This window comes from Chiroxiphia lanceolata, chromosome 1 (genome assembly GCF_009829145.1).
Source record: "Chiroxiphia lanceolata isolate bChiLan1 chromosome 1, bChiLan1.pri, whole genome shotgun sequence".
Lineage (NCBI taxonomy): Eukaryota > Metazoa > Chordata > Aves > Passeriformes > Pipridae > Chiroxiphia > Chiroxiphia lanceolata.
The window spans coordinates 111,506,929-111,531,002 of record NC_045637.1 but is presented as its reverse complement, the minus strand read 5'-3'; the positions used below and the strand labels follow the sequence as shown (position 1 = coordinate 111,531,002).

At 38.2% G+C, this 24,074-nt stretch overlaps 2 protein-coding genes across 2 annotated transcripts in view; one reads left to right on the top strand and one right to left on the bottom strand.

The window, feature by feature from the left end:
- ACAD11 (acyl-CoA dehydrogenase family member 11) overlaps window positions 1–24,074 on the bottom strand; it is a 30,137-nt gene that overhangs the window by 2,318 nt on the left and 3,745 nt on the right. The window contains exons 4-17 of the mRNA XM_032674795.1: window positions 23,000–23,161; window positions 22,380–22,544; window positions 20,597–20,744; window positions 19,902–20,023; window positions 19,352–19,458; window positions 19,086–19,206; window positions 17,805–17,882; window positions 17,271–17,409; window positions 17,051–17,158; window positions 15,771–15,869; window positions 3,821–3,887; window positions 2,239–2,324; window positions 1,974–2,045; window positions 978–1,132 (exon numbers count right to left, since the gene is read on the bottom strand). Of these exons, the coding sequence (XP_032530686.1) occupies window positions 978–1,132; window positions 1,974–2,045; window positions 2,239–2,324; window positions 3,821–3,887; window positions 15,771–15,869; window positions 17,051–17,158; window positions 17,271–17,409; window positions 17,805–17,882; window positions 19,086–19,206; window positions 19,352–19,458; window positions 19,902–20,023; window positions 20,597–20,744; window positions 22,380–22,544; window positions 23,000–23,161 (1,629 nt within the window). The remainder of the gene's footprint in view (window positions 1–977; window positions 1,133–1,973; window positions 2,046–2,238; window positions 2,325–3,820; window positions 3,888–15,770; window positions 15,870–17,050; window positions 17,159–17,270; window positions 17,410–17,804; window positions 17,883–19,085; window positions 19,207–19,351; window positions 19,459–19,901; window positions 20,024–20,596; window positions 20,745–22,379; window positions 22,545–22,999; window positions 23,162–24,074) is intronic.
- On the top strand, window positions 8,753–13,848 carry ACKR4 (atypical chemokine receptor 4). Its single transcript, XM_032674919.1, is given in 2 exon segments — window positions 8,753–8,991; window positions 11,829–13,848. Coding segments are annotated over 2 exon segments (1,158 nt in total). The 5' UTR covers window positions 8,753–8,911; the 3' UTR covers window positions 12,907–13,848.

The window sequence follows — 24,074 nt, the reverse complement described above, 5'->3', positions numbered from 1 at the left end:
CAGGGTCTGACTGCCCCATGGGTGGTGGTGACAGGCAGCCTGTTACTCAAAGCAGCTGCAGCTCTGCAGCTGCCTCCACGTCCTGCCTGTGGCTCCATCGAACATCGTTGTTAATGTAACAAACTTCTGAGAAAACAGAATGTGCCTCATGCAGCTCTGAATAATTCTAGGTTATGCTGGTGAATGGAAGTTTGGCAAGGACGTGACTGGAAAACAGATACGTAAGGTTGTTCCTTCTGGATCTGTACAAATAATTTGCTACACTCTGTGCCAGATATTAATACAGTTTCCTTTTTCCATTGCTTTTACTTGTTTTTTCCAATAAAGTCATCCCAGCTGTTGGGAAAACTGAGGAACACTTGAAATGTGAGAGGCCAACTACCAAATGCTGATGGTTCCTCCTACAGAAGGCAGATTGTCATATTTTTATTATGTTGCTCATGAAACAGTATTTCAATTCCAGAGCAAAATAAGAGCAAAAATCGCAACATGCCCTTAGTTTGGTCTGTACTTTCATAAGTAACTACAAATAATTGATTGAAGAAATAAAATTTTCAGTCAGATTTAGACCTGAGTGTTTCCAGTGATTACGAATGGAGACATTCAGTGTATACATAAAAATGGTGAATTTATACTGTAACTATAGAAACATAAGCTGTATACCTGAAAAAATACCTGTCCAAATAGATCAGTGAAAGCAGAGAAAAACATGCAGTGACAAAATCTGTATTCAAATCCAAGAAAGGATATCCAATTCATTGCAAAGGGAAAAAAGAATAAAAGATCCCACAGGTTATAGCAAAAAATGGCAGCCTTGTGATGTGATTTTTTCCTTTGCCATCCGAAGCCTTATGAGTAGGAATTCAAGGTTAGGGCACATCTACTTCTGTGTCCCTTATCAGAATCACAAGGTTGTGTGTGGGCAAAACAAAGGTCACTGCCTGGAGCATGTGAATTGAGACAGGGAACATGCTTACATGCTGATACAGCTTCTTCCCGAAAGTCTCCCTGTGTGCAGAGCGCTGGCACATTATCTCTAAAGCAGTTTCAGCTGCACCAAGGGACCTCATGCAGTGGTGAATCCGGCCTGGCCCGAGCCGACCTTGAGCTATCTCAAACCCCCTGCCCTCACCTGTTTGGAAAGAAAAACAGGCACATGAAGACTCCATGACTCTCTCTTGAAATGATCCATGGCTCCAAGCAGAAGTGTGCTCATAGCACCAGAGGTAAAGGTGAGCTGCTTAAAAGTTTATTTTGCAGAACTCTTGCTTGTTTACTCCAACCAGATCTATATTGACACACTATTAATAATACTTACATCACAAAGCACACTCCAAGATGGTTTTTGAGAAGGTTTGATTTAGCTGATTGAAATTAAATTTTGTTAATCTTCCATGGAAAAATACATCTATAAGATTTGGAATGAGTATCTGAGGGAAGACTTCGAGGTTTCCAGGTCCTAGGGCTACTCAAGAGAGAAAGCTCTTTGAGCAAAACAAAAGAAGCAGAGAGGAAATAGAAGAAATCAGGATTTATATTAAGTAAGAGAAGTAGAACAGAGTTCTCCCTGCAAAGGGTCACGGTGCTGCTTATTCTTTCTTTTTTTCACTACTGCTAAGAACTGGCCATAGAGTACAGCAGGACATTCTTTCAAAAAGTCTGTGAAGTCTATGAGAACTGGTTTTGGGGAAGGAATGCCACTGACAGATTTTGCTTTGCTCTGCTTCAGGGCAGTGATATTTGAATGACAGCCACAGTTGCCCTGCTTCCTCCTGCTCTAAACAAGGTATGTTCAAGCAGCAGATAGGCTGCTAAAGGAAGATTGGGCTCCCTCTCACATGCGTTTGAGACCCTGGCTCAAACTGACCACACCTGTTTACAATTACTTCCAATGATTCATTAAATAAACCACTGTTTCATAAAGTTTGGTTCATTGCTATATGTATTAGAAATGAATTAGTGCTGAAACTCACCCAGGATTATGTTGGAGACAGGCACTCGCACATCACTGAAGTGTATCTCAAAATGTCCTCCATGGATCTCATCTACAGGGACAGAAAACACAACAGCAGAGTAAAACAAAGGAGGATAAAAACATAGCCTTCAATTCCTTCCAACCCTTTTTCTATATATGCATTTTACTGATTCATTTCATATACAATATTTATTAACATTACAGCAGCTTCTGAGACTGCTAACAAATTAACACACATATATCTGATAAATATGATCACCTACCCATATAGCCAAACACCGAGAGGGGTCTTATCAGCTTCAGCCCTGGAGTGTCCATGGGAACAATAATCATACTGTGCTGCTTGTACCTGATCAAGACAAAATGCACCTGTTACATTTAACTCTGAGTCTGCCGTCTGTCCCCTTCCTCTGCTTTTTTTATCTTCTATCCTCAGTTAGCACTCGCATAAAGCCAGTGCTGGGATTTACCTGTAGCACCTGCACCATCCTGCCCACACATAGTGGGGCTTTAACACTCCTTGAACCACCAGTCAACAAGTGAAAATGTATTACTGGCACATAATGTACCAAATTCCTACTGCTGTACCTTCTGTGCATGTACTTCTGTATCACCCAGTCAATTCTCCTAGCCCTGCCTTTCTGTTTTGTCCTCAAAACAACATTATCAGAGTCATCATCTTGGCTTGCCTATAGTTTAGGGGAAAAAATCCCCATGTTTACATTCCGTACGAATATTTAAGGTCAGTTATTAGTCACACAGAACTGGAAGTGATGCCCTAGGTCCCTGAATTCAGCCTCCAGTTCTAGCAAGTGGAGTGTCACGTTATCCCCTCCAAGAACTTCTCTTCAGCTTCCAAGAGCTCAACAGATGCCACCATCTGTACAGCTGCCGGGCAAACCATCCTGTGTGCTGTAGGCAACTCACTGTTTGCTTCTCAATGGAACCTAGCCAAAGCCAAAAACTTCAGATAATCCATGGGATTTGGGCTAAAATCCAACTTAGAGATATAAATGTTCCAATTCTTTTCCATTAAACGCCATGTGATTTTAATAGAACCAAACATGGAGCATTTAATTCATCACTTGCGTAAGTTTTTGCAAAAGGCAATTTTAGTTTGGTAATAAGTTGAACAACATGTTTATTTTAAAGAAGAAGAGGTAAGTATTATGTTTACACATACAGGAGTGGAATGAGTAAGTATGATTAAAGATCTGCAATGCTCTCTGCTTATACAACTTCACATAACCAACATCTCATGGTACAAACTTAACTTTCTATACCTACAGATTACTTTGTGAAAAACTTAGTAGATAAATTCAGGTCTCCGGTGTGCCACTTATAACCATTCTGTTCAGGAAAGCTCTGAAAAGTTTTGGATTTATTATTTAAACCAGCAATTCTACCTTATGTTAACTGCTTTATATACTACACTTATAAAATAAATTGTAAGCCAGAGATAGTTGTTGGTTAAAAAACCGATGCAGACTAAAAGTTATGTGACCAAGATAAAGTTAGTTGAACCCCCCTCAAAATTTCCTATCCAATTCATCACACAGCTGCACAAACACTAGAGCTGGTGCAATGGATGAGGGTGGAAAGCATTCCAGTGCAACATGACAACAGTAGAAAGGTTGGGAGGTTTCAGTCATCACCAGGTGATGGCAAAACAGGAGCTTGGGCACCAACAGACACATGCAGAGGTTTAAACTCCTCTCTAATTCACGAGCACATCCAACTGATCAAGGTAATTAATGGTATTTCACTCAATAAAGTTTTCTCAAGCAGTGACTCCTCCAGTGAACAAGTTTTAGGTAATTCCTTGAATCTCTTAGGAATCCTTACCTGGATGCTGAGCAGTTTTTGGTTTTGCCCATTACAATTGCAACTTTGCAATTTGGGTTCCCAGCACCTTAAAAAAAGTGAAAAATACAAAATTAGTTTTCAATTTAAAAATCTCAGTGTAGAATCAAATGAAGCTTCATAACAAGAAATCTTACTGCCTTCCTTTCCTGATACAGGAGATACAATCTACTGCTGTGTGTACACTCTGAGTAATCAGGCTGAAACAAAATACATCTTACTACTCAACATGTAAAAGGGAGTTGACTTGTGGGAAGGGGAACATGAAAATCCAAACATCCAAACCCTCCAGGATCCAGCTCCATTATCTATTCTGATGAAAAGGGAACAAGAAGATATTTGAAATGGAATCTAATTACTTCTGTCTCCATTACAGCTGAGCAAATAAGTGTGATGAAAAAACACATCTCTCAAAGTGAGGTGCTGCTATTTCAAAAGGAAAACTTCTTTAAAAACATCTTTAAACTACAAAGACTGGAGGGTCTATGTGGGAATAGAACGCCAATGGGATTATAACTAAATTACGCAAATAAGACTATCAAAGGGTTACCCTGATGACTTTGCTACTACGTCAGCATAACTTCCCTGGAATGCAGGTTTTTTCCACCTTTACAAAAATGATTTTAGATTGCACTTCAAAGAAGGCTTTAAGTGGAAATTTTTACCTGAAAATAGTCTGCTAGCATTTCAAACCATTGATAACATTATTTGAAATGTTTGTTATACAGACATATTTATTATACCTTTGTAGCACAAAGCCAGCATTTTAATTTACAAGTCCTAAAGACGACTCTACCATTGATTAAAATTTCTATGAACCTTAATCCTTACTGTCTTTTTCTTTTAAGATTTCTTGGTACCAAAGCATGCTCTCATTCCTTTCAAAGCCTCACAAAGGTAGGGAAAATACCTGATGGATGTAACAATCAGTAACTTTTTTATTGCATCTCACTGCAGATGACAAGCTTTGCAGAGATTTAATTCAAGGTTTGATCTATACCAACTCGGTTTGTTCTGAGGTCAGAAACAAACTTTTTATCTTTGGCAGCTGTTAGAACAAGGTTTGGGAGCCTGTGGTCTAGACAATACAACCACCTGGCTTTGAGCTGAGCTATTTCCTCCTACAAACAGCCACTGTGATGGCCAGGAAGTAGGAGAGAGATTTATTTCATTCTGATAAACACTGCCTGTTTTGAGGGCCAGACTGCTGGCTGTTTACTTTCCTCTCTTGTAATATGATATTCATCCATTGTTTCCAGAGTGGGGTTATTTTTGTGGCCCATGAGCTGTACAATGCTAACGAGCTAAAAATCTGAGTGAAAAGCTTTGGCAGGGAGGATAAATCAGCTTGGTATTAAAAAAAAAAAAAAAAAAAAAGACTACCCTGCACAGAGAAACACTGCCTCTGTGTAAGGGGCATTTGATTCTTCTCCTTTTCCACAGAAGGTAAAGAATTGCCTGAGATCAATTTTCTAAACCAGATCTACCTTGAAGTGAGGTTTAAAACAAAATATATTTTTGACTTTCTGGAATCTCTTTAAAAACTGTTTTGTAAATAATCCTCAAGTCACATCCCTGCTTCAAAAAAAAGGCAAATTTCACCATGTTGTATGAAAAAGAACCCAACTAGAGAAAGCTTTCATCTTGAACTCAGTGAGAAGTTCACCGAGAGCTAAACATCTGGTTAGATTCCCTAAATAATTTGTACAAATTTCTGGAAGGCAAATGAATACCTCCATTTCATCTGTTCTTATTCCTATCTGAGCCCAGCAAAGGAAGGCAGATTCCTGGCCTTTCCACTCCTTAGAGTCTGAAGTCCGGGAAACCTAAAACAAATTTTATGTGACTTTGACCTATAAAAGCCAGAAAGCAGTTCTGATCTAATGCAAGACACTGAAAGACTTCAATGCTTTGGAAGGAATGCCGACAGCCTGGATGGAATAAATCTCTCATTTATAAATGGCATTTTTACATTACTTACAGAATTCAAAGAAGCTGCTGCAGGATGAGGGGAAGAGTCACAGAAGCCTGTTATGTGTTTGGAGTTAGAAGTAATTTTGCAAGAAACTCACAATTGAACAAATAGATATTTTAGAAGGTCAGTTTTAACCATATTTCCATAACGATAAGCTTTTCAATAAAGTTTTCCATATATGACTCTACAATCTGTACAAAACTTTTAAACAACAATGCTGCTACACTGGGAAACATCTTAAGTTTAACTAACTTGTTATACTTTCTAACTCTTCATGGCACTCAGGCAAAGACAATGGTATTTTAAAATGTGCTTAGAGGGTTGGCCACAATCCTACTAGAAGGCTAGTCTTTGTTATCTGGAGCATGACATGCTTAAGATTACTGATCTTCACACAATCAATTTATATTTCTGGTACAAAGGGTACTAAATGTGCCACAGACACAGAAGTACAACCTGTACTTAAAGAAGCTGCCATATAGCCTGCTTTCAGAAGCCACTAGCGCTTTCATTCTTGTAATCTAGTTACCTATTTTTCAGCATTCGGTCTTCAATTTTTTTGAGTCTAAGATGACTAAGGCAGGATAAACTACTACCTGAATGCCCAGAATACCTATGATTCTTGCCATGTTGGCTGCTGCACTGTCAGCTCAGTGGGTTACTTCTCTCTGCTAAAGATAAGGGGGCTGTGGTGACATTACACACTTGTCAGATTCCTAGATGGGTACTGATAAACACATTCTGCACCCTCCTACAAGAAGAAACTGGACCAAGTAGGGTGGATGGCTCTGTGGTACTGATCGAGATGTGGGGATCTCCTAATGAAGAAAAGGGACACCCCACACAACCTTCTCAAGAGGCTGCAGTAATTCCTATCCACTAGCATATTGTATTCTACAGTTTTATCTCATCTTCTCCAGATAACCCTGCAGGCATCTGACTCATGTATGGTAAATATTATAATGTAGCTGCAATCAAACAGTAAAGACAGAGACAATACTGGGGTTCTGCAGCTGCAAGGGCTATGCAAGTCCTGCCACTGCATGTGGCTGCTGGAGCTCACAGGCTCAGATGGTGCCAGTGAGAGCAGCTGCTGAGCTTAGGAACGTTTTTTCCCCCTCAGCCTTCATGCCACTTTTCCACAGTCCCAAGTGCTTTTAGTTAAATACGATCCATTTTGCATTCACTCTTACTTATTAAAAAAATTTTGTTATTTTTGAGCCCATGGAGTCCTCCTGAAACACACACATGACAGTATTATTTCTGTATTCTGACTAGAAGGTTCTGTTCTCCCTGTACTCTGCAAAGTTACAAGGAGCTTAGGCACTGGAATAAACAGTACAGGAATTACACGAGCTGCCTTCCTACAGTCTGCACAAAGAACCTCTTGGGGACTTCTGCAGGCAATACACAACTCCCTGGGAGCATTCTCAGTTCTAGAGTGATTATTCTATCTTGTTGGGGACCATATTGAGACCAAGCCTATTTAGAACTGAGAGGTTCATTTATTTTAAAGAGATATAGCTCAGGGCTCTAAGCCATGACATGACTTGCAAGGACATAAGCTGGAAGCAACCCAAATGTCTTATCTGCCCCCACAAAGAATAACACTGAAGTACTGTGATAACTGAAGATGAAAAAATTGCAGAAATATATACAAATATTGTGGCACTCTTTCTCTAGACTCCAATTCTTCTCCCAGCCCATTTTACCTTCTCGTTCTGAATGAAAATTAAGTATTTGGAAAACATCTGCCCATTACATTCTTAACTGACCATTTAAAAGAAGCTTTCCTTTCACATATTTCAGAATAACTGAAGCACACACAGATGGCTAACCCAGCTGTGGCAGGTGCATCAGAGTGCCAGAAAGACCAAAATCTGACCTCTGGTCTGCTCAATATCTCTCTCCGTTGTTTGGCTTCAATATTGCATTTACTGAAACTCACTAGACTGCTTACAGGATAACTCAAACAAAGCTGGATTTCACAGACTTCACAGAATATTCTTAGTTGGAAGGGACACACAAGGATCATCGAGTCCACCTCTTAAGTGAATGGCCTGTGTGGGGATCAAACCCACAGCCTCAGTGTTATCAGCACCATTCTCTAACCAAACAGATCACAGAAGGTTCCTGACACTCTGCACAAGGTACTCTTGCACAAGACAACAATTTGAAGCTGTAGAGACTGCGTAAATTTAAGCAAAATCAATCATTTTAGGAATTCTTAGCAGAGGTAAGTCCACGCCTCAGTGCAGAAATACTAGTATCTGCATGTAAAGTGAAGATTGTCTCCATCTACCCTTTCCTATAAAAGTTTTGACTTTCTATAATGTAGACAGCACACTGTAAGTGGAAGAAACCTCATGGATGTAATAGCATCTTTCTAGTTTTCTTCTACAGTATCTGTCTGGCTTGCAGTTTCTGTAGAAATGTTACCAAGTTAATTTGATTCCAGGTCTGACCGACAACATTAAGTCCCTGAACTCTCCCACAGGATGCAGGATTATCTGCTTTATAGTCTGGTTGACAATTTACCACTTGCCTTCACATATTTTTCTCACCATCATTCTGGTTTCACATACTGAAGGAACCACCTCCCCCTTCTCAGAAAAACCAAACTCATTTTTCTGTTGTACCCCCTAAAAAGTTACTTAAAGGAGTGGATACAAGGATCCCTTAAAACCTTATGTAGGCAGCCATCAAAAGCAAAGTAGTGCCCCGAGGAAGGAAAATAGTGACTCCCTATGGACTCTGGGGCAGTAACTCAGCTCCAGATGGACCTACCCCTCTTTCTCTCCTTTTTACCTTTTAAACGTGTGGTTTCCTAAAAGCCTTTTGATGATGTAAAAAAAATATTTGGACTTGCAGGAATAAAACAACCAACAGCACAGTGAAATAGTAAGAGAGTCCTGACCTTCCAAAGAACACTCACATTCGGTTGGAAGAGGGAGGAACGTAGGAAATGTACGTGTTCAACACGAGAAGAGTTTCCAGGAAAGCATAATTTTTTAAATTTTTTTTTTTTTAACTGGCAAGTCATAATGAAAGTGCAACTGACTTCCAGATGAGGGTGTGGTGCTTGAAGACAAAATGCAATGTGTCAGACCAATTCAGACCACTCCACCGAAGCACATCTCAATTGCAGTACCTGCTACTCATCTGCTGACAAAATAAGGTTAGTTTTGTTTTAATATTTACTGCTCTGTATATTGTGTGATATACTTAGCTTATTTACATACATTTAGTTAAATTGGCTTTACAGAGAGACATCATTTCACTAGGGCACATGCTCATTTCCAGTATTAAAATTAGATTTGTTGAGTAGGACAGAATTTTGCTTAATTCATTAGAGAAAAAAAATCTTTCTGTTTAAACTGGGGATATTAACTTCATTCAACATGCATTCATACAATCCCATGTCAAGCTTAAACACACTGAATTTGTATTTGACTGGAAGGCTGGAATAATTCCGCAAGAAAACATGCAGTTGCAGAGTTAATATATCTATGAATATACCTCCTAGAAAACAGTATTTGAAAAATCAGCAGAGCTTCTGAGCTATTTGGGTTCTTGTGGGCAGTTTGTACACGATAAGATTCTTTTCCGTCATAACATCCTGAGAAACCTCCAGCTGCAAGATGCAGTGTACCCGTAGCAATCTGCTTCTGTAAGAGATTCCACGTGGGCATGGCTCTCTGTGTGGGATGGAGACTAAACTAAGCTTGTTCCACCAGTGTTCAACACCCAACTCAAAAGGGGCTAATCTGCTTTTTGTAGCGGGCACATATACGTGTGCCTGAGAAACAACAGTAACAGGAATCACAAATACGAATAGGTATGTTAGCCAAAACAGAAATGTGTTTTTAAGGGAGAAATATCAACTGCTGCATTTTAGGTAACTTTGTTTCTGTCAAAAGCTCAGGTCAGGCAAAAGCCCATCAGGCAGCAAAGCACAGAGTGACAGCCAAAGTGCTTTGTCATACAGACTTGGAGTTTGCACTGAAATGTTTACGGCTTTGCTTTCAAGCAAATTTGCTAGTGATCCAATTTGATTAAGCATTCCCAGCTGGATTCTGTAATTAAGTGCTTTAAGACCACAACTAAATCTTTTCAGTTTAACTTCTAATTTTCTTCAAATCTCAGCTAAGTGGATTAAACCCTCCTTGCAGCAGTTTCTCTTCTACTAAAAAAGATTCACTTGCTGCTGATAACTAAATCCCTCCTCAAAGTACCATAAAGCTGCAAAAGATTACTGCTGCTGGAGAGCCCTGCTAACAGAGCTTGTTAGGCATAGAACATCCCTTGCCAAAGTACTAAATAGAATGATTGTACTTTTCCATTCTGCATATCTCATTTAGGCAACAGTAAATGGCAGATTACAAGACTTAAAATAAGAGTGATCACTGTTTAAAGTCTAATGGGGAGTGTTTTGAAATGTTAACAGAATAACCCAACAAAGTCACTAAGGATGAAGCCAAATCAAACAGTTAATTTCAAATTAATACACTTCTTAAAATATTTGGTTATCAGAATCACTGAAAAAAAAAATCAAACAAACACAGAAATTAATACTTTCTCTCTATTTAGTTGGTCTGCATCCCTTATTATGAGATCAATCAGTAATTTATTTTTTCCTGGTAGACAAAACACATTAAAAAAATTTAAAGAGATACTGTTTATAACAAAGATTTGACAACCTTTCATTTCAACCATTGTCTAAAAACCAGAAATTATATTTGGGGTTTCTTGCAAGCTTGAAAAAGCTGAATTGTAGCTCTGGGGCAGAATATCAGATAAGAATCTGCTCTCAGCAACACTGACCTCATATTCTGAAACACTGCAGATGATGAGAAAGGGGGCATATGTTTTTCGTTCTCAGCTAGTTTTTGCTACTGCAGTTGAGAAAACTTAATCCCATTTATTTCAAGAAAACAGGGCACTGCAGGACTGTAGTTTACAATAGAAAGAATTTCAGCACATTTGTCAATGAACACAATTATAGGAAAAGAAGAGAATACTGTAGGACACAACTTGCTTAAGATACAATCTGAAGACAGGAACTTCAACCCTAAGCTGGCAGTGAAAACACAGCCTTAGTGTTTACGGAGTAAATTTGTCATGAGACTGTACTGGAAAAAACAGCAGACCTTCTGAGCTGTTTGGGTACTTGTGGGCAGTTTGCATGCGATAAAATTCCTTTCTCTCATAACATCTTGAGAAGCCTCCAGCTGTGTACCCGCAGTTATCTGCTTCTGTAAGAAATTCCATGTGGGCAAAGCTGGCTTTGGGGGATACAGACTAAACTAAGTTTGTCCTACTGCTGGTTCTGCAACAGACTCCACTGCTGTACTTTATGCAGTGGGCATGTATACGTGTGCCTGAGAAACAAAAACACTCTCCTTATATTATCCTCGTATCCGAAATGTGTCAGAATTGATGACAGCAGGCACCAAATACTACTGTTTGTCTCTCAATTTTAATCTGCTCGTGTTCCTTATGCATTCGATTTTAACAGCATTCACAGCTTTCAACAGGTACTCCTTGCTTTGCAGAGGCTGTAGAGAGAAAACTGTAATTCCAACCCTATAAAGGTACAGACAAAGTTATGTTGCAATGGAATATTATCAAACATAACTGAGACAGAGCAGCTAAAGCAATGACGGCTCCTTGACTGAAATGTGGAAATCAGTGAGGGGCACTCCAAGCATCTTGCAATCTCAAATGCCAACGTTAATGAAAGCATTTCTGTTGAATCCATTTAACACTGTATTGCACACATAGATGTTGTCAGTTACTCTATTCCATGTGAGAATTTGAGACGGTCTGTTATGCCTCCATTACCATTTAGCTCTACTTTGATTATTCATAAATGTATTCTCAATATCCAAATTCTTTAAATTTGAGATGTATAAGCAACCCCGAAGGAGGGGTTTATTTGCAACAGGAATTTTACAACTTAAACTCAGTATCCCCTTTGCTATCCCCTTCTCCCCCTTTTTTTGTGTCTTGTAGCTTTGCCACAGGCTGAGATATGAATAACTCAACTGATTACTGGACTGGGGACGAGGAGGACGATCTCAACCATGTTATAGATTACACTTCATATGAACTTCTCTGTGAAAAAAGCGATGTGAGAAATTTCACCAAATTATTCCTTCCTGCGTTCTATGCACTGGCTTTCACCGTGGGAGTCGCTGGAAATTCATTAGTGGTTGCAATTTACGCCTACTGCAAGAAATCGAAGACTAAGACAGATGTGTACATCATGCATCTCGCCATTGCCGATTTGCTCCTGCTCTTCACCCTCCCTTTTTGGGCTGCGAATGCAGTGCAGGGATGGGAACTTGGAAACTCACTGTGCAAGCTCACTTCTTCTCTGTACACCATGAATTTCAGCTCCAGCATGCTGTTCCTGGCCTGTATCAGTGTTGATAGATATAGGGCCACTTCTGAATCCCGGGGCCATAGAAGAATTGGCAAACACTGCAGTGTTACCTGCATCTGTGTCTGGCTGTCTGCCATCTTCCTCAGTATCCCTGAACTAGTATTTAATGAAGTCAAAAAACACAATGACAGGAATGAATGCCTTCCTGTATTTCCAATGAACATGGAAACACTCTTAAAATCAACCATTCAAATCCTGGAAATTATCCTGGAATTTCTGCTTCCTTTCCTAGTAATGCTGATCTGCTATTCCGCTACTGCTCGGGCAATCTTTAGATCTGCAAATGTTAAAAAGTCTAGACCTTTCATGGTTCTGCTGGCAGTAGTGGCTACTTTCATAATCACTCAGCTACCTTACAACATTGTGAAGTTCTGGCGAGCCGTAGATATCATCTATATGTTGATCACTGACTGCAACACAAGTAAAACCATAGATGTTGCACTCCAGGTCACCAAGAGCATAGCTTTGTTTCACACCTGCCTGAACCCTATTCTCTATGCCTTTCTGGGTGCTTCTTTCAAAATGCATATTATGAAAATTGCAAAAAATTATGGGTACTGGAGAAAACAGCAGAATGGAAGACCTGAAGAAATTTCCATGAATTATGACGACCAGACAGAAGAAACAATTAGTTTCACTATATAGACTCTCCATTACTTTCATCATCTTATATAACCAAGGGAATTGTTCACTAATTCTAGGGGGGTATTGCTTCAGCAGCTGTTTTTCTGCAGGTCAACTTTCAGATGAATTTTTGAACCTGTACACTAGCCAATACACTACAGAGCAGTTCAAAGTGAAACATGTTTATCAGAATTAAACATCATGCAAGAACTAGACACTGAAATTTTGAGAAACAATAGAGATATTTACTAAACAACAGCAAAAACTCGAACAAACCCCACTACAACACAACCCAAACACCTAAAAAAGCCGAGACTGAAATTTTAACGTGTACTAGGCAATTAAATAGCTGTGTAATGAACAATCTGTACAAGTCTAAACATCTAATTAAAACAGAGAAAGAAACCATCATCAATAAAACAGCAGTACAGGAACTTTTGTACCAAAAGTTAATACTCTTGTGTTTCTCCAACTATTTTGTAAAACTTTAGAACATCTGCCTAATAACTGAGTTCCATTTTTCAACTCAGCTATCATTCCATATCATTCCTTGCAGCTTTAAATTATATGTAAGTTTGCAGCTGAGAGTTGAGAGGGACAGAGGGGGAAAAAAAGCCATTCTTTATGTGTTTCCACATATGTATAGCAACAACAACAGCCTCCAGAAAAAGCAGAAAGTCCTTCTCCATGACTACGGAAAAATGACCTTTCACCTCTCCTTTTCTGCTTACCCTAAACTTCAACAAGGCCAGAGCTCTATGGGAGGCAGGTTCTAGATCTCTGTAAATGTAAGAAAAAGTTAAGTTAATCTCCAGATACAGGGCTTGGAATTTCTATTCAGAATTTTTAAAATTCATCAAGCACTGCAATAACTGTATCTGCTAAAATATACGGAGATTCAATAAAGTCAAAGAACAAAAATTGCACTGGCTTTTGTTTATTCATACTTTACGTTTGTTTTGTTTTGTTTTAGTAGGTACTGACATCTCTCATCATCATTTACCAACCAGCAAAGTGTAGAGGCCTTGCTTGACAAATCAGAGAGGCTCTGTCTCTATATTGAGCTCATGGATTTACAGTTTTTACACAGAGAGGTACTAAAGCTGTCTCCTGCCACAGCGTTGGCAGGAATTCCAGGAAAACAGCAGTTTTCTGTGAGTCACTGGAAGCATTTCAAATATGCTGACATATTAGCTTAGCTTTCAAAATGAAAATGGGGTGTTACAGCATATTGTCCTTGTCTTCAAACGTCCCGTGGGCTCTCACAAAATGCCTGATCTACGGCTTATGAAAGCCAACAAGATTCATTTTTAGACACTGTTCCAAGTTACACAACCATGGATTGGAAGAAAAAGCTCCTAAATGATAGACAACAGGAGCACAAACAAGACATGAGCAGCTTCTCCCTGTTTGGATGACAAAAGCTCGCAGAATTTCTGCCCATCGTTTTGAGAAATACTAGGGCGTGAACGGGTAAGTCAGAAGTGCTTGACAGAAGGTCTACAAATACACCATAAATCTGACATATTTAAGCCATATGGATTTACTGTACACAAGCAGAACACCCATGCAGAGTATGGAAAGAAACTCCAGTTCTTCCAAAAAGTAATGTCTCCTTGCATGTGTGATTTACAGCTTGTCTTCACAAACACAGAGTGGCTGCTCACAGAGTGACGTTCTGACCAGGCTGTCAGGCTTCTGGAATTTCCAAACATCCAATGTCCTAATGTCCCACTCAGAGTAAAAAGGAAAAAAAAACAAAAACCAAAAAACAACCAAACAAATGAACCCAAACAAATGAAACAAAAATCTCCAAAACAAACAAAAAAATCCCAACCAGGCAGAAAGGGAGACTCTGACTAAGACAAAGTCAAATGAACGTTGTTTCTCAAACTTCTTGAAATTGCAGAGCCTTTTATGCCTCTATCTTTATGCAAATCTGACTGTCCTAATTGTTTTTATCAGAATTAAACGAAGTCATGCTTACTTTATGTTAACTCTCCCTTTTATAATTCACATAACTGATTTTATGAATATTATTTTGCACATATGACCTCCTACAAACTTTCCCATTACTTCCTCAGGGACTGAAATGCACAGCTGGGAGACACTGACCCAAAGGAAAGGTAGCAGCCAGCAGTTGGGTCAGGGGACAAGATACCATGCCTCCTGTTTTACGGGAGAAGAAAAGAGAGAGAGATCTATCTTCTGGTGAGTCTTGGTATTGCACAAGCATGTATCAGTAGGTAGCTGACACATTCCTGTACGTGAATGAAACATTCAAGTTTAACAACTCGGTTTATTTACTTGGCTTTCAAACTCCCACAGAACAATGACTTCGAAGTTGCTGTCACACATGTTTTGGCAAAAATGTAACAGTACTACAGTATCAGGAACATTTACCACTTATAGTACAATCCATTGATTTTACTGGAAATTATCATATAAGCAAATGTCCTGAAATACTCAGCCCAAGAGCATCACAGGCTGCTTTAAAAAACAGCCACATTTTACTGTAACTACACAGTATACTCAAACCTCACACCCAAACTGCTGAAGACAGCTTCATAAAAACAAAGTTTAAAGGGTATGAACATAAATGTGTGAGTTACCTGACAGAATGTGTAGAGAATAACAGTGGCATACATTCTGTGAACAAAATTCAGAGGTTCCAAAAAGCATCCAAACCTCCAAATTGAATTTGAGTCTTGGACTTCGATTCATAGAACAAAAGCTCAGTTCAGCTCTTTCTGTTGTTTTAAATTCTATTGTCTTTACTCAAGAAAAGACAAATTTCCATCTCAGAAATGTAGATATTTTTGTTTTAACAGTTGTTGGAAAAAAATTTAGGCATAGCCATTCTTATTTAGGGTTTCCACACTTACCACTGCTCCACCACTTCTTGCCATTGATCACATAACTGTTTCCATCTCGCTCAATGCTGCATTGCATATTGGTGGCGTCACTTGAAGCCACATCAGGTTCTGTGTTAAAGGTAAAACCAAAACCAAACCACTGGGTTAAATGAAGGGGTAGTACTACCTCCACAAATATAGGGCTGTAGATATAACTCTAACAGTAACACAGTTTCGCTCCCAGTAGAAAAGTTGTTTTCAGAACCTCACTGCTGGTGGTCGAAAGACTTCCTATTTTCCAGCAACCTGTTATTCGTAGCCAGTTTAAATGCACTTGTTCTTGGGCTCAGATTATCCATTACGATCAACAGCCTTCTTCCTTTCCTGATCTTTTCAAATCTTTTATCCTTCCAATGTACTTAGAGAAAACAGTCATGTCTCTCGTCAGCCTTTTTCTTCCCCTGGGCTCTTCTCAAGTGAAAATGAAGAGATTGAAACTAATTTTATGATAGTACGTGAAACAGAGTATACAAAGCTGTCAGCAAAATGTCATCAATGATTATCTGGAACAGGAAAGATTCTTCTTCCCTCCTTTCACCATTACTTTTTTTTTAATAGGCAAATGCTTTTGCTTTAAAGTAAAAGCACCTCTTTCCTCTTGGGGAACACAGTGAAACAGAATTTGCAAAATAAGGGTTCAGCTCTGCAAGGCTGAGTTCTCCTGACTCCTTCTGACATAGGAAGATCAAGATTTTGACATCAGAGATTCCAAAGCTACTTTCCTACAGCAAGAGCCAGACTTTCCAAAGATGTTGAATGCCACAAGCTTTCAAGAGCAAAAATTATTACCATGCTGAGCTATGAACATAAAGCAAGTTACCTCCAGGTTCTATCTTAAAACCTCTACCTATGGCATACTATAAAACTACACAACTTAATCGCAGTAATCATACTTGTACCTAATTGTATGTTTCTAAAGAACCCCAAACATATTATAAAAAAGGGTGAGCTCTATTGTAAATCTGTTTGGTACTATAAAATGTATTTTACAAGTACTAAAAATAAACTGAAGATACATAGAAAGCAAATAATATTGTAACCATGAAAAATGGTAACTACTGGGGAAGGGCAGCAAGGATGCTTCACTCTGCATTCACACCTCATAGATTTTATATTCAAACACATTCACAGATACAATGGAAATTTTTGTATTAATTCATTAACACACAACTTGAAGTTTTCTACTTTTTGCATATACCATTTAAAGTTTTTGTCAATTGCCTCTAACTTTCTTCTGGAGAAAAATTTACCTGTCATGCAGAAGCAAGAACTAATCTTCCCTTCCAGGAGAGGCTCCAGCCACTCTTTCTTTTGCTCTTCAGTCCCATACATGTGGAGGACCTCCATGTTTCCAGTGTCTGTAAGAAATCAGAAGTCATGTTTACTTCCTGAGACACACAACTCGTAAGGTGCAAGGTGACCAACTTTTAAATGCTCTCAGTGCTGTAGTTATGGGACAAGGCTGCTAACCTGGTGCATGACAGTTAAAAACCTCAGGAGCAATGAGGCATTTCCCTGTCTCCTCAGCTATTAGGGCGTAGTCAAGCTGGCTGAGACCACTGACATCTGGAAGAAAAAGGTTCCACAGACCTTCTGCTTTTGCCATTTCCTGTTGCAAGAATTAACAGAGAAAAATACCATATAATAATACCAAAAATACCAATAAATCTTAAAAAACAGAAAAATAAATTCTGGCTTGCTAGACACTTCCTTCCTTCCTGCTGCCTAATACATCTCATGCCTTTTTTCAATAGCTATTTTGAAAAAATAGGTACAATCTCTGATTGAAAATTCAGACACACCCCTCACAGAACTCACTTTGTTTTACTTGTCTCTCATTTCTCTCACCTTTTGCACACTTCTCTCTTCCTTTCCTTTCACTATTCCTCACACTGTTTCTTTCCATACAGAGTAACTTCTCCAGCATGATAAGCCAAACACTCTTCTGCTCTATGTCTGTGCTCTTTTACTGCTAGAATGCTAAGAATATTTACTGTCCCATACCTTCAGTTTCTCAAGAAGTGGTGGTTTCTTCCATTTTTCCTCAGTATTTCCATGTTCAGTATAGTATTTTATTATTTCCTTAGAGAAACAATTAAAAAGATGCTGTTTAAATTAAGAACATATGTAACACAGAAATAATAATATGATGTCTCTTCCAGTCCTGTGCACCAAGAAACCAATTAAAGAAATATTCATTATAGGTTTTCATTATATAGTGAGTTGTATTATAAAATTAAATATATAATTGAAAACCGAACTGCAACCTATTTGTTTTGCAAGACTTGAAATGCATCACAGAGATGACCCCAACCAGTACCTTATTTCATACAATTATTTGGGTTCATTTAAAGTATGTGGTGATGATGCTAGGGGGTCAGTATTTTCTGATGATAAAAGTACCTGTTACCAACAGTACACACAAGAGGCATGAAACCAAAAGTAAAAGCACAAATGAATGCCTGACATAATCACACATAAAGATTCAGGTTTCCCGTCACAACATTCAAATATATAAGCCAGTTAATCTTTTGTTAACAGAGAAAAACCCCACAAAGAATACATTTTCTCTTTCTGTCAAAATAATTTCTTAACAGATTATGTCAGCAGTCATTCTGAGCACCAGTGATTATAAGTAAAACTATATATTCAGTAATCTTAGTATTTCCACAAGTATGTTTTAGTGAGGTACAGCACTTCAAACCTCGCCCAGAACTAGTTAAAGAATGAATAAAAGTAGTTCCCTCTTCTGTAAAAGACACAATAAGACAAATGTCCAAGTAAAATTTAGAAGTCCTGATTCACAATTCCTGTTATCAGAAATAACTTACAAGCACAACACTACTCATCTGCAAAACTTTGTGGTCCATTTATTTTTAAAGCAAGTACTTTGATTATTGCAAGGCTTCCTTGGACAGTCCTAAACTACAATCCAAAACCAGTCACAGACAGACTTTTAAGAAACTTTGCATATCAAGAGTTACTGCCCTTAACCCCTCCTTATGATAGGCAGATGCATTCATAAATCTTTTAGATTAATATGTTCTCTGCATTTCTGCCTGACTGCCAAAACCAACCAACCAACCAACCAAACAACAAGAAAAACCCCCAAACCAGAAAGCCAAAGAAACCAGTTCTGCAACAGAAGTCATCTGTGCTTCCATAAGGCTAAAAGCTGAACCAATTTTCTACATGGAAAATATGACTTCTATACATAGTTTTACATTTTTATAAAGTCTAGTCTGAAAATGTTCCCTTAAAAATAGGTTAACTAAAAGCTTTTACCTTCTCAGCTGGATAAATGTGCTGCTTCATGAACTGTTTGACCTTCAGCAAAATCTCTTGGCCTTTCCTACTTTGATGGAAGAGCTCTCCAGAAATGTGCTGTGTGTTGCTGAAAGATGACCTAGGGAAGAACACTCAATGGAATAACAAGTAAGACCAGATTTTCCCTCATAATAACATAAGCTGCCTTACACAGGCATTCAAATATATGAAGATGTTGTAAAAGCTTTGCCTTACTGTTGACCAGTAGTTTAGATCACTCTTACCTTTTTGAGAGCTCTAACCCTCTCTCTGCCAAAGGCTTCACAATCTTAGCAAATTCATGACTATTCTCTGCAGAAGCATTTCCAATGAGATATCTAGCATATATACCCTAAAATCAAAAGAAAGGCATATATGGTATAATTATGCATTTAAAATTGTTTCTTTAACACACTGGTGATTTCTTCAACTATGAAAGTAACACTTAAATGCACATACGCTTAAAAGGAAAAACTTAGCACCCAGACAATTTTACTGGGATATGCTAATATTGGTTTTGGTCCATCTCTGAGATAATGGAGATAGTTGCTGCACAAGAGTTAAAAAAACACCCCAGCTAAACCAACCTAAAGGCAAACCCCAAAAAGTCATAGATGAAAACAAAAAAATAAAAAAGAAAAGATAAATGTCTGCACATGATACTGCAAGCAAGCCAGCCTGTCCCTCAAGCCAACTGACAACAGTATAGATATATGATTATTATCCATGACTAAATTAACTACCCATATACACACAAAAATATGTGATATTTCACTCAAAATGTGAGTGTATTACCTGGGCTATCGCTGCCATTTTAAAATATGACAAAGCAAGAAAAAAGTTGAAGCTGGATAAAGTAGTGCTAACACGCCGGCAGCGGCAGTAAATGGAAACCAGTTCTTCAAATGAAGGAGTTTCTAAAAAAAAAAAAATACAACAATTCTTTAGAATACTCAACGTCTTCTATGATTTTTTTTCCAGCTTATTCTTCAACAGTTTTTCATCTTTATGAGATATTTCATTTACATAGTAAACACCATGATTTGTAAGTTCTCATGCTGTAACTGTGATATGGGAAACAAAAGGAAAAAGGATTTGCCAGAATTTCAAGTAACTGGGACAATTCCTACCACCCCTCACCTCCACTCCAGTCAGGAAACTAATTTCAGCAAGGGGGTAGGATTTGTTTTTTTAATAAAAGTTATATTTATATTTAAATTTCTGTTCTCTTCCATTATCTCTAAGAAAGGTTCAAACTAAACTTTTTCCAAAGTAGCATATTGTGGCTAAGACATAGCTTGTTAAAACAGAACTACCTAAAACCTCTCTATCAGCATGCTTCCAACAATGAAGAAAACATGGAAGAGTTATTTTCAAGTGCAAAATTATATATTTGTAGATTTACCATTTAATTCCTGTTTATAAGGGTAGCATTTCAAATAAAAATCAACCCTAGAATTTGTTTCAACAAAAAGATTACATTTGCATACCTATGGTGCCTTTGAAACCCAAGATAGATCCTTGACCTACGTCCTTAATAGATGTAGGCCAAAAGTAGAATTGAGTGGCATATGCTAAATCTGCTAAAGGATGACCAGTAGTTGAAAGTTCCCAGTCCAGCACTGCCAAAACACGAGCCTTAAATAAAAATAAAAACCTCGAGTGAGTGCTAGAAGACAAATCCTCTCCATCCACAAATGCACCACCCACTTAATATCCATGAGTTTTATTTGGTTACTATATATTTAAAATTAAAAACACGCACTGTAGCTGTCTACAACAAAAAGAGTTCCTTTTGGCCCTATCTAAGGATCTGTAGAAAATTAAAATTCACATAAGGGCAGAAAGCTAGGTATTTTTCCAAAGAAAATCTGATTTAAATCTACATTTTTGAGTAGTGTTCTTCCTGTCAGAAACTTGTAAACTCTTCTAGTCAAAATATGGTTGAATTAAAATACCCTAAAGAACAGTAGTACTGACAGTTGCTGTGTTTTTCCCCAGTCTTGTTGCATGGTCCTCTAGCACAGAAACTCACAGACCATGCACCAAACCCCCTAATTTATCACAATATTATGTATAGATTAACACTTACATGGGGAACTGAATTTCTTAAACAGGAAGTCAATCATTGCCCAGACTGTGACACAAGCTTCTGCTGCAAGCATCCTTGCAATGGTGTCTTCAGCGGGGTGTGCTGAGACTCCCCAGTCTGTCATTCTGATAAATTCTTATAATCCAGCTTGTCTGTCAATCTAAACAACTGCTCCAGCCATGCTCACGATCCATGGCTACTTGAATTATGTGCAAAAGTCTTTCCTACGTGGTCACTCCTGCCTATACAGGAGAAGTTTCTAAAGACTACTTGAAATTACCTACGTACAGCTCAATCAATTCCTTCAACTGCATCAGGAACAGCTGGGAGAGTTCCCAAGACTGCCAAATCTCGGTCAAATCAGCTCTCGGGGTCAAATCAGCACATTTAAGCCTACAACTAATGTGTCTATCAACTAATCCATGCACAACAGTGGGACCTGTTGCTTTGCTGTGAAGTAGGCATTGCAGAGTCTTGGTCACAAATCCCAGGCATACCTTCTGGTCACAACACAGCAAATAGCATGGAAAAAAAATAATGAAAATGCAACTGTGTCAATAGATAGGTAATGAATATTTATTTCCAAAACCAGGAAAAAAATCTCTTTCTTTTCCCTTTCAGGGTCTCTGTGATCTATGTGTACTCCATAACTAAGCAGTTTTGGAAGATTTTTCTTTGCTTCCACTAGTATCATGTATCATGCATTCAGATCCTACTCCAAAAGCCATTGTTAATTGAAGCCATATCACAGACAAATGGGCTTTGGATCAGATGCTTATGTAGTTAATGAAGTGAGACTTGAGTTGCACTGAATTCAACAGGATTTATGCATACACAATGTTTTATTCCTGGACTTTGAAGTAGGGACTAGAACTAATGAATAAATTGAGTATCTTTCAAGGCCAGGCCAGATGGGGCCCCTGATCAACCTTGTCTAGTGAAATGTGTCCCTACCCATGGCCAAGGAACTAGATGATTTTAAGGTCTCTTCCAACCCAAACCATTCTATGATTCTATCAACTCTGTCTAGCTCCTGCAATGAAAACCAGGACTGTATTAGGTACCTAAATACCATACACAGTATAGAGAAGAGTTAATTTCTCTCCTATTGTTTTCAAAGACGTATCATGCACTAAAATAATCCACAGAAGTGTTCCATTACATGGAAGTGTTTCAAATACCTCTGTTGGATGGAAGATGATGTTATCTATCCTCATGTCCCCATGAATCAGGCTTTCTTCATTATCATCAGGTGGCAAGTTGTTTGCTAACCACTCAGCCAGTTTGTTCATGGCAGGAATATCTGTATGAGCAGCTGCATCATACTGTTTTTTCCAAGTTGACACCTAAAGAAATACAAACACTCCAACAGATTTTCCAACTGATTCCCAAGTTTTTAAAGAGCACAAAATTCTGAAGCATGTGCTTCTGGTTTTTCACTATTATCGTGTTACATGAGAATTCAGTAAAACCCAGTACCTCTGCATTTGCAAATGTGAATTATGAGATCAAAAAATGCAATGAGGACTACCTCTAATTTCTATTTTGATCCTATTTACGCAGCCCAAATCTTATTCCAAAAGCAAATTAGTACCATTCCCTGAGTATATCACTATAGAATCAATCTGAATGCAGCAGTGGCCTTACATGGTGCACAAAATAATTGAACTAAGTGAAGGTGTTTAATAGCTAAAATATGATGGTTACTTTCACAAGTTTTTAATGATTAATAATTCAGCTTGCAAATCAAATAAATATTCAAAGACCTGACAAGACAAGAGAACTTTTTGAAGAGTTTTACCTGTCTTTTGCAGTATCCTGGTCCTCTACCATATCCTTGGAGGCCCAATGACTGTAATTCAAAGGAGTGCAACAGGGCCAAAGTTTCTATCATTGCAATATACAAAGCAGAACGCTCTGCTGGGCCCACTTCAGGCAATGAGATGTCTCGGAAAATGCGACCCTAAAAACACCACAAATCAGATATTTGGTGGGATGTACACACCAGATGAAAAGAAGTAAAGCTATACATTTAATGACCAAAACCAAATGTAGTGAATCAACACCTCTGTGCAAACAAAAATTCCTTCCTCATTTATTTTATTCCTCGTCCAGGGCAAATGAAAGGATTCACAGTAATCTCAGATCGTTAGTATATGGAAGGTAATTAAAGTAACAGATACATTCAGTAGATGAAAGTCTGAATTAGAGCACTCAATCCAGATATCATGAAGCTTGAAAGTACCAGGAAAAATAATGTTGCTGCATTGCCTCTAACAACTAACTTGCAGAAAAAATATCAATGAAGACCTGAGGGAGATGGGGGGGCACAGACAGGGAGAGAAGGGAAATAGGTGGGTTGCACATGCTGAGGCAAACAATCCAAAGGAATTCACTTGTGTTCTCCTTAAAGGCAGTTTAATATATTTAAAATATGGGTGTGTTTTTCCCTTTTATCCTTTAATTTTGACCCTGCCCGTAACAGATTGGAAGAGAAAAAACAGATTCCTATCTCCTCTGAGCTCCTCAATTTCACTGTTTTGCATGATGGCTTCAATATATTCACACAGCTAAAGTAGCAAGAGAATTTTTTTTACTAAAAGGTTCTGCATAACAAATCTCAAAATCAGGTTTTGTACTGTGCAATAGTTTATTCAACAGAATAAATATATGGTTGTTTTCTAAATATACAATGTATTTGTTAAAAACAGTGAGTGTTGTCCATCTTAGAATGGATAGACTGTACATTTAAATACTTAGAAATGCAGCAAGGTTTCTTCTTAAGGAATCACTTTCTTGTAGCCAAAACCAGAAAAATTCTCCATCTTTAATGTAAGAAATCTGTTTCAAATTTTTCAGAGCTCTTATATTTTATT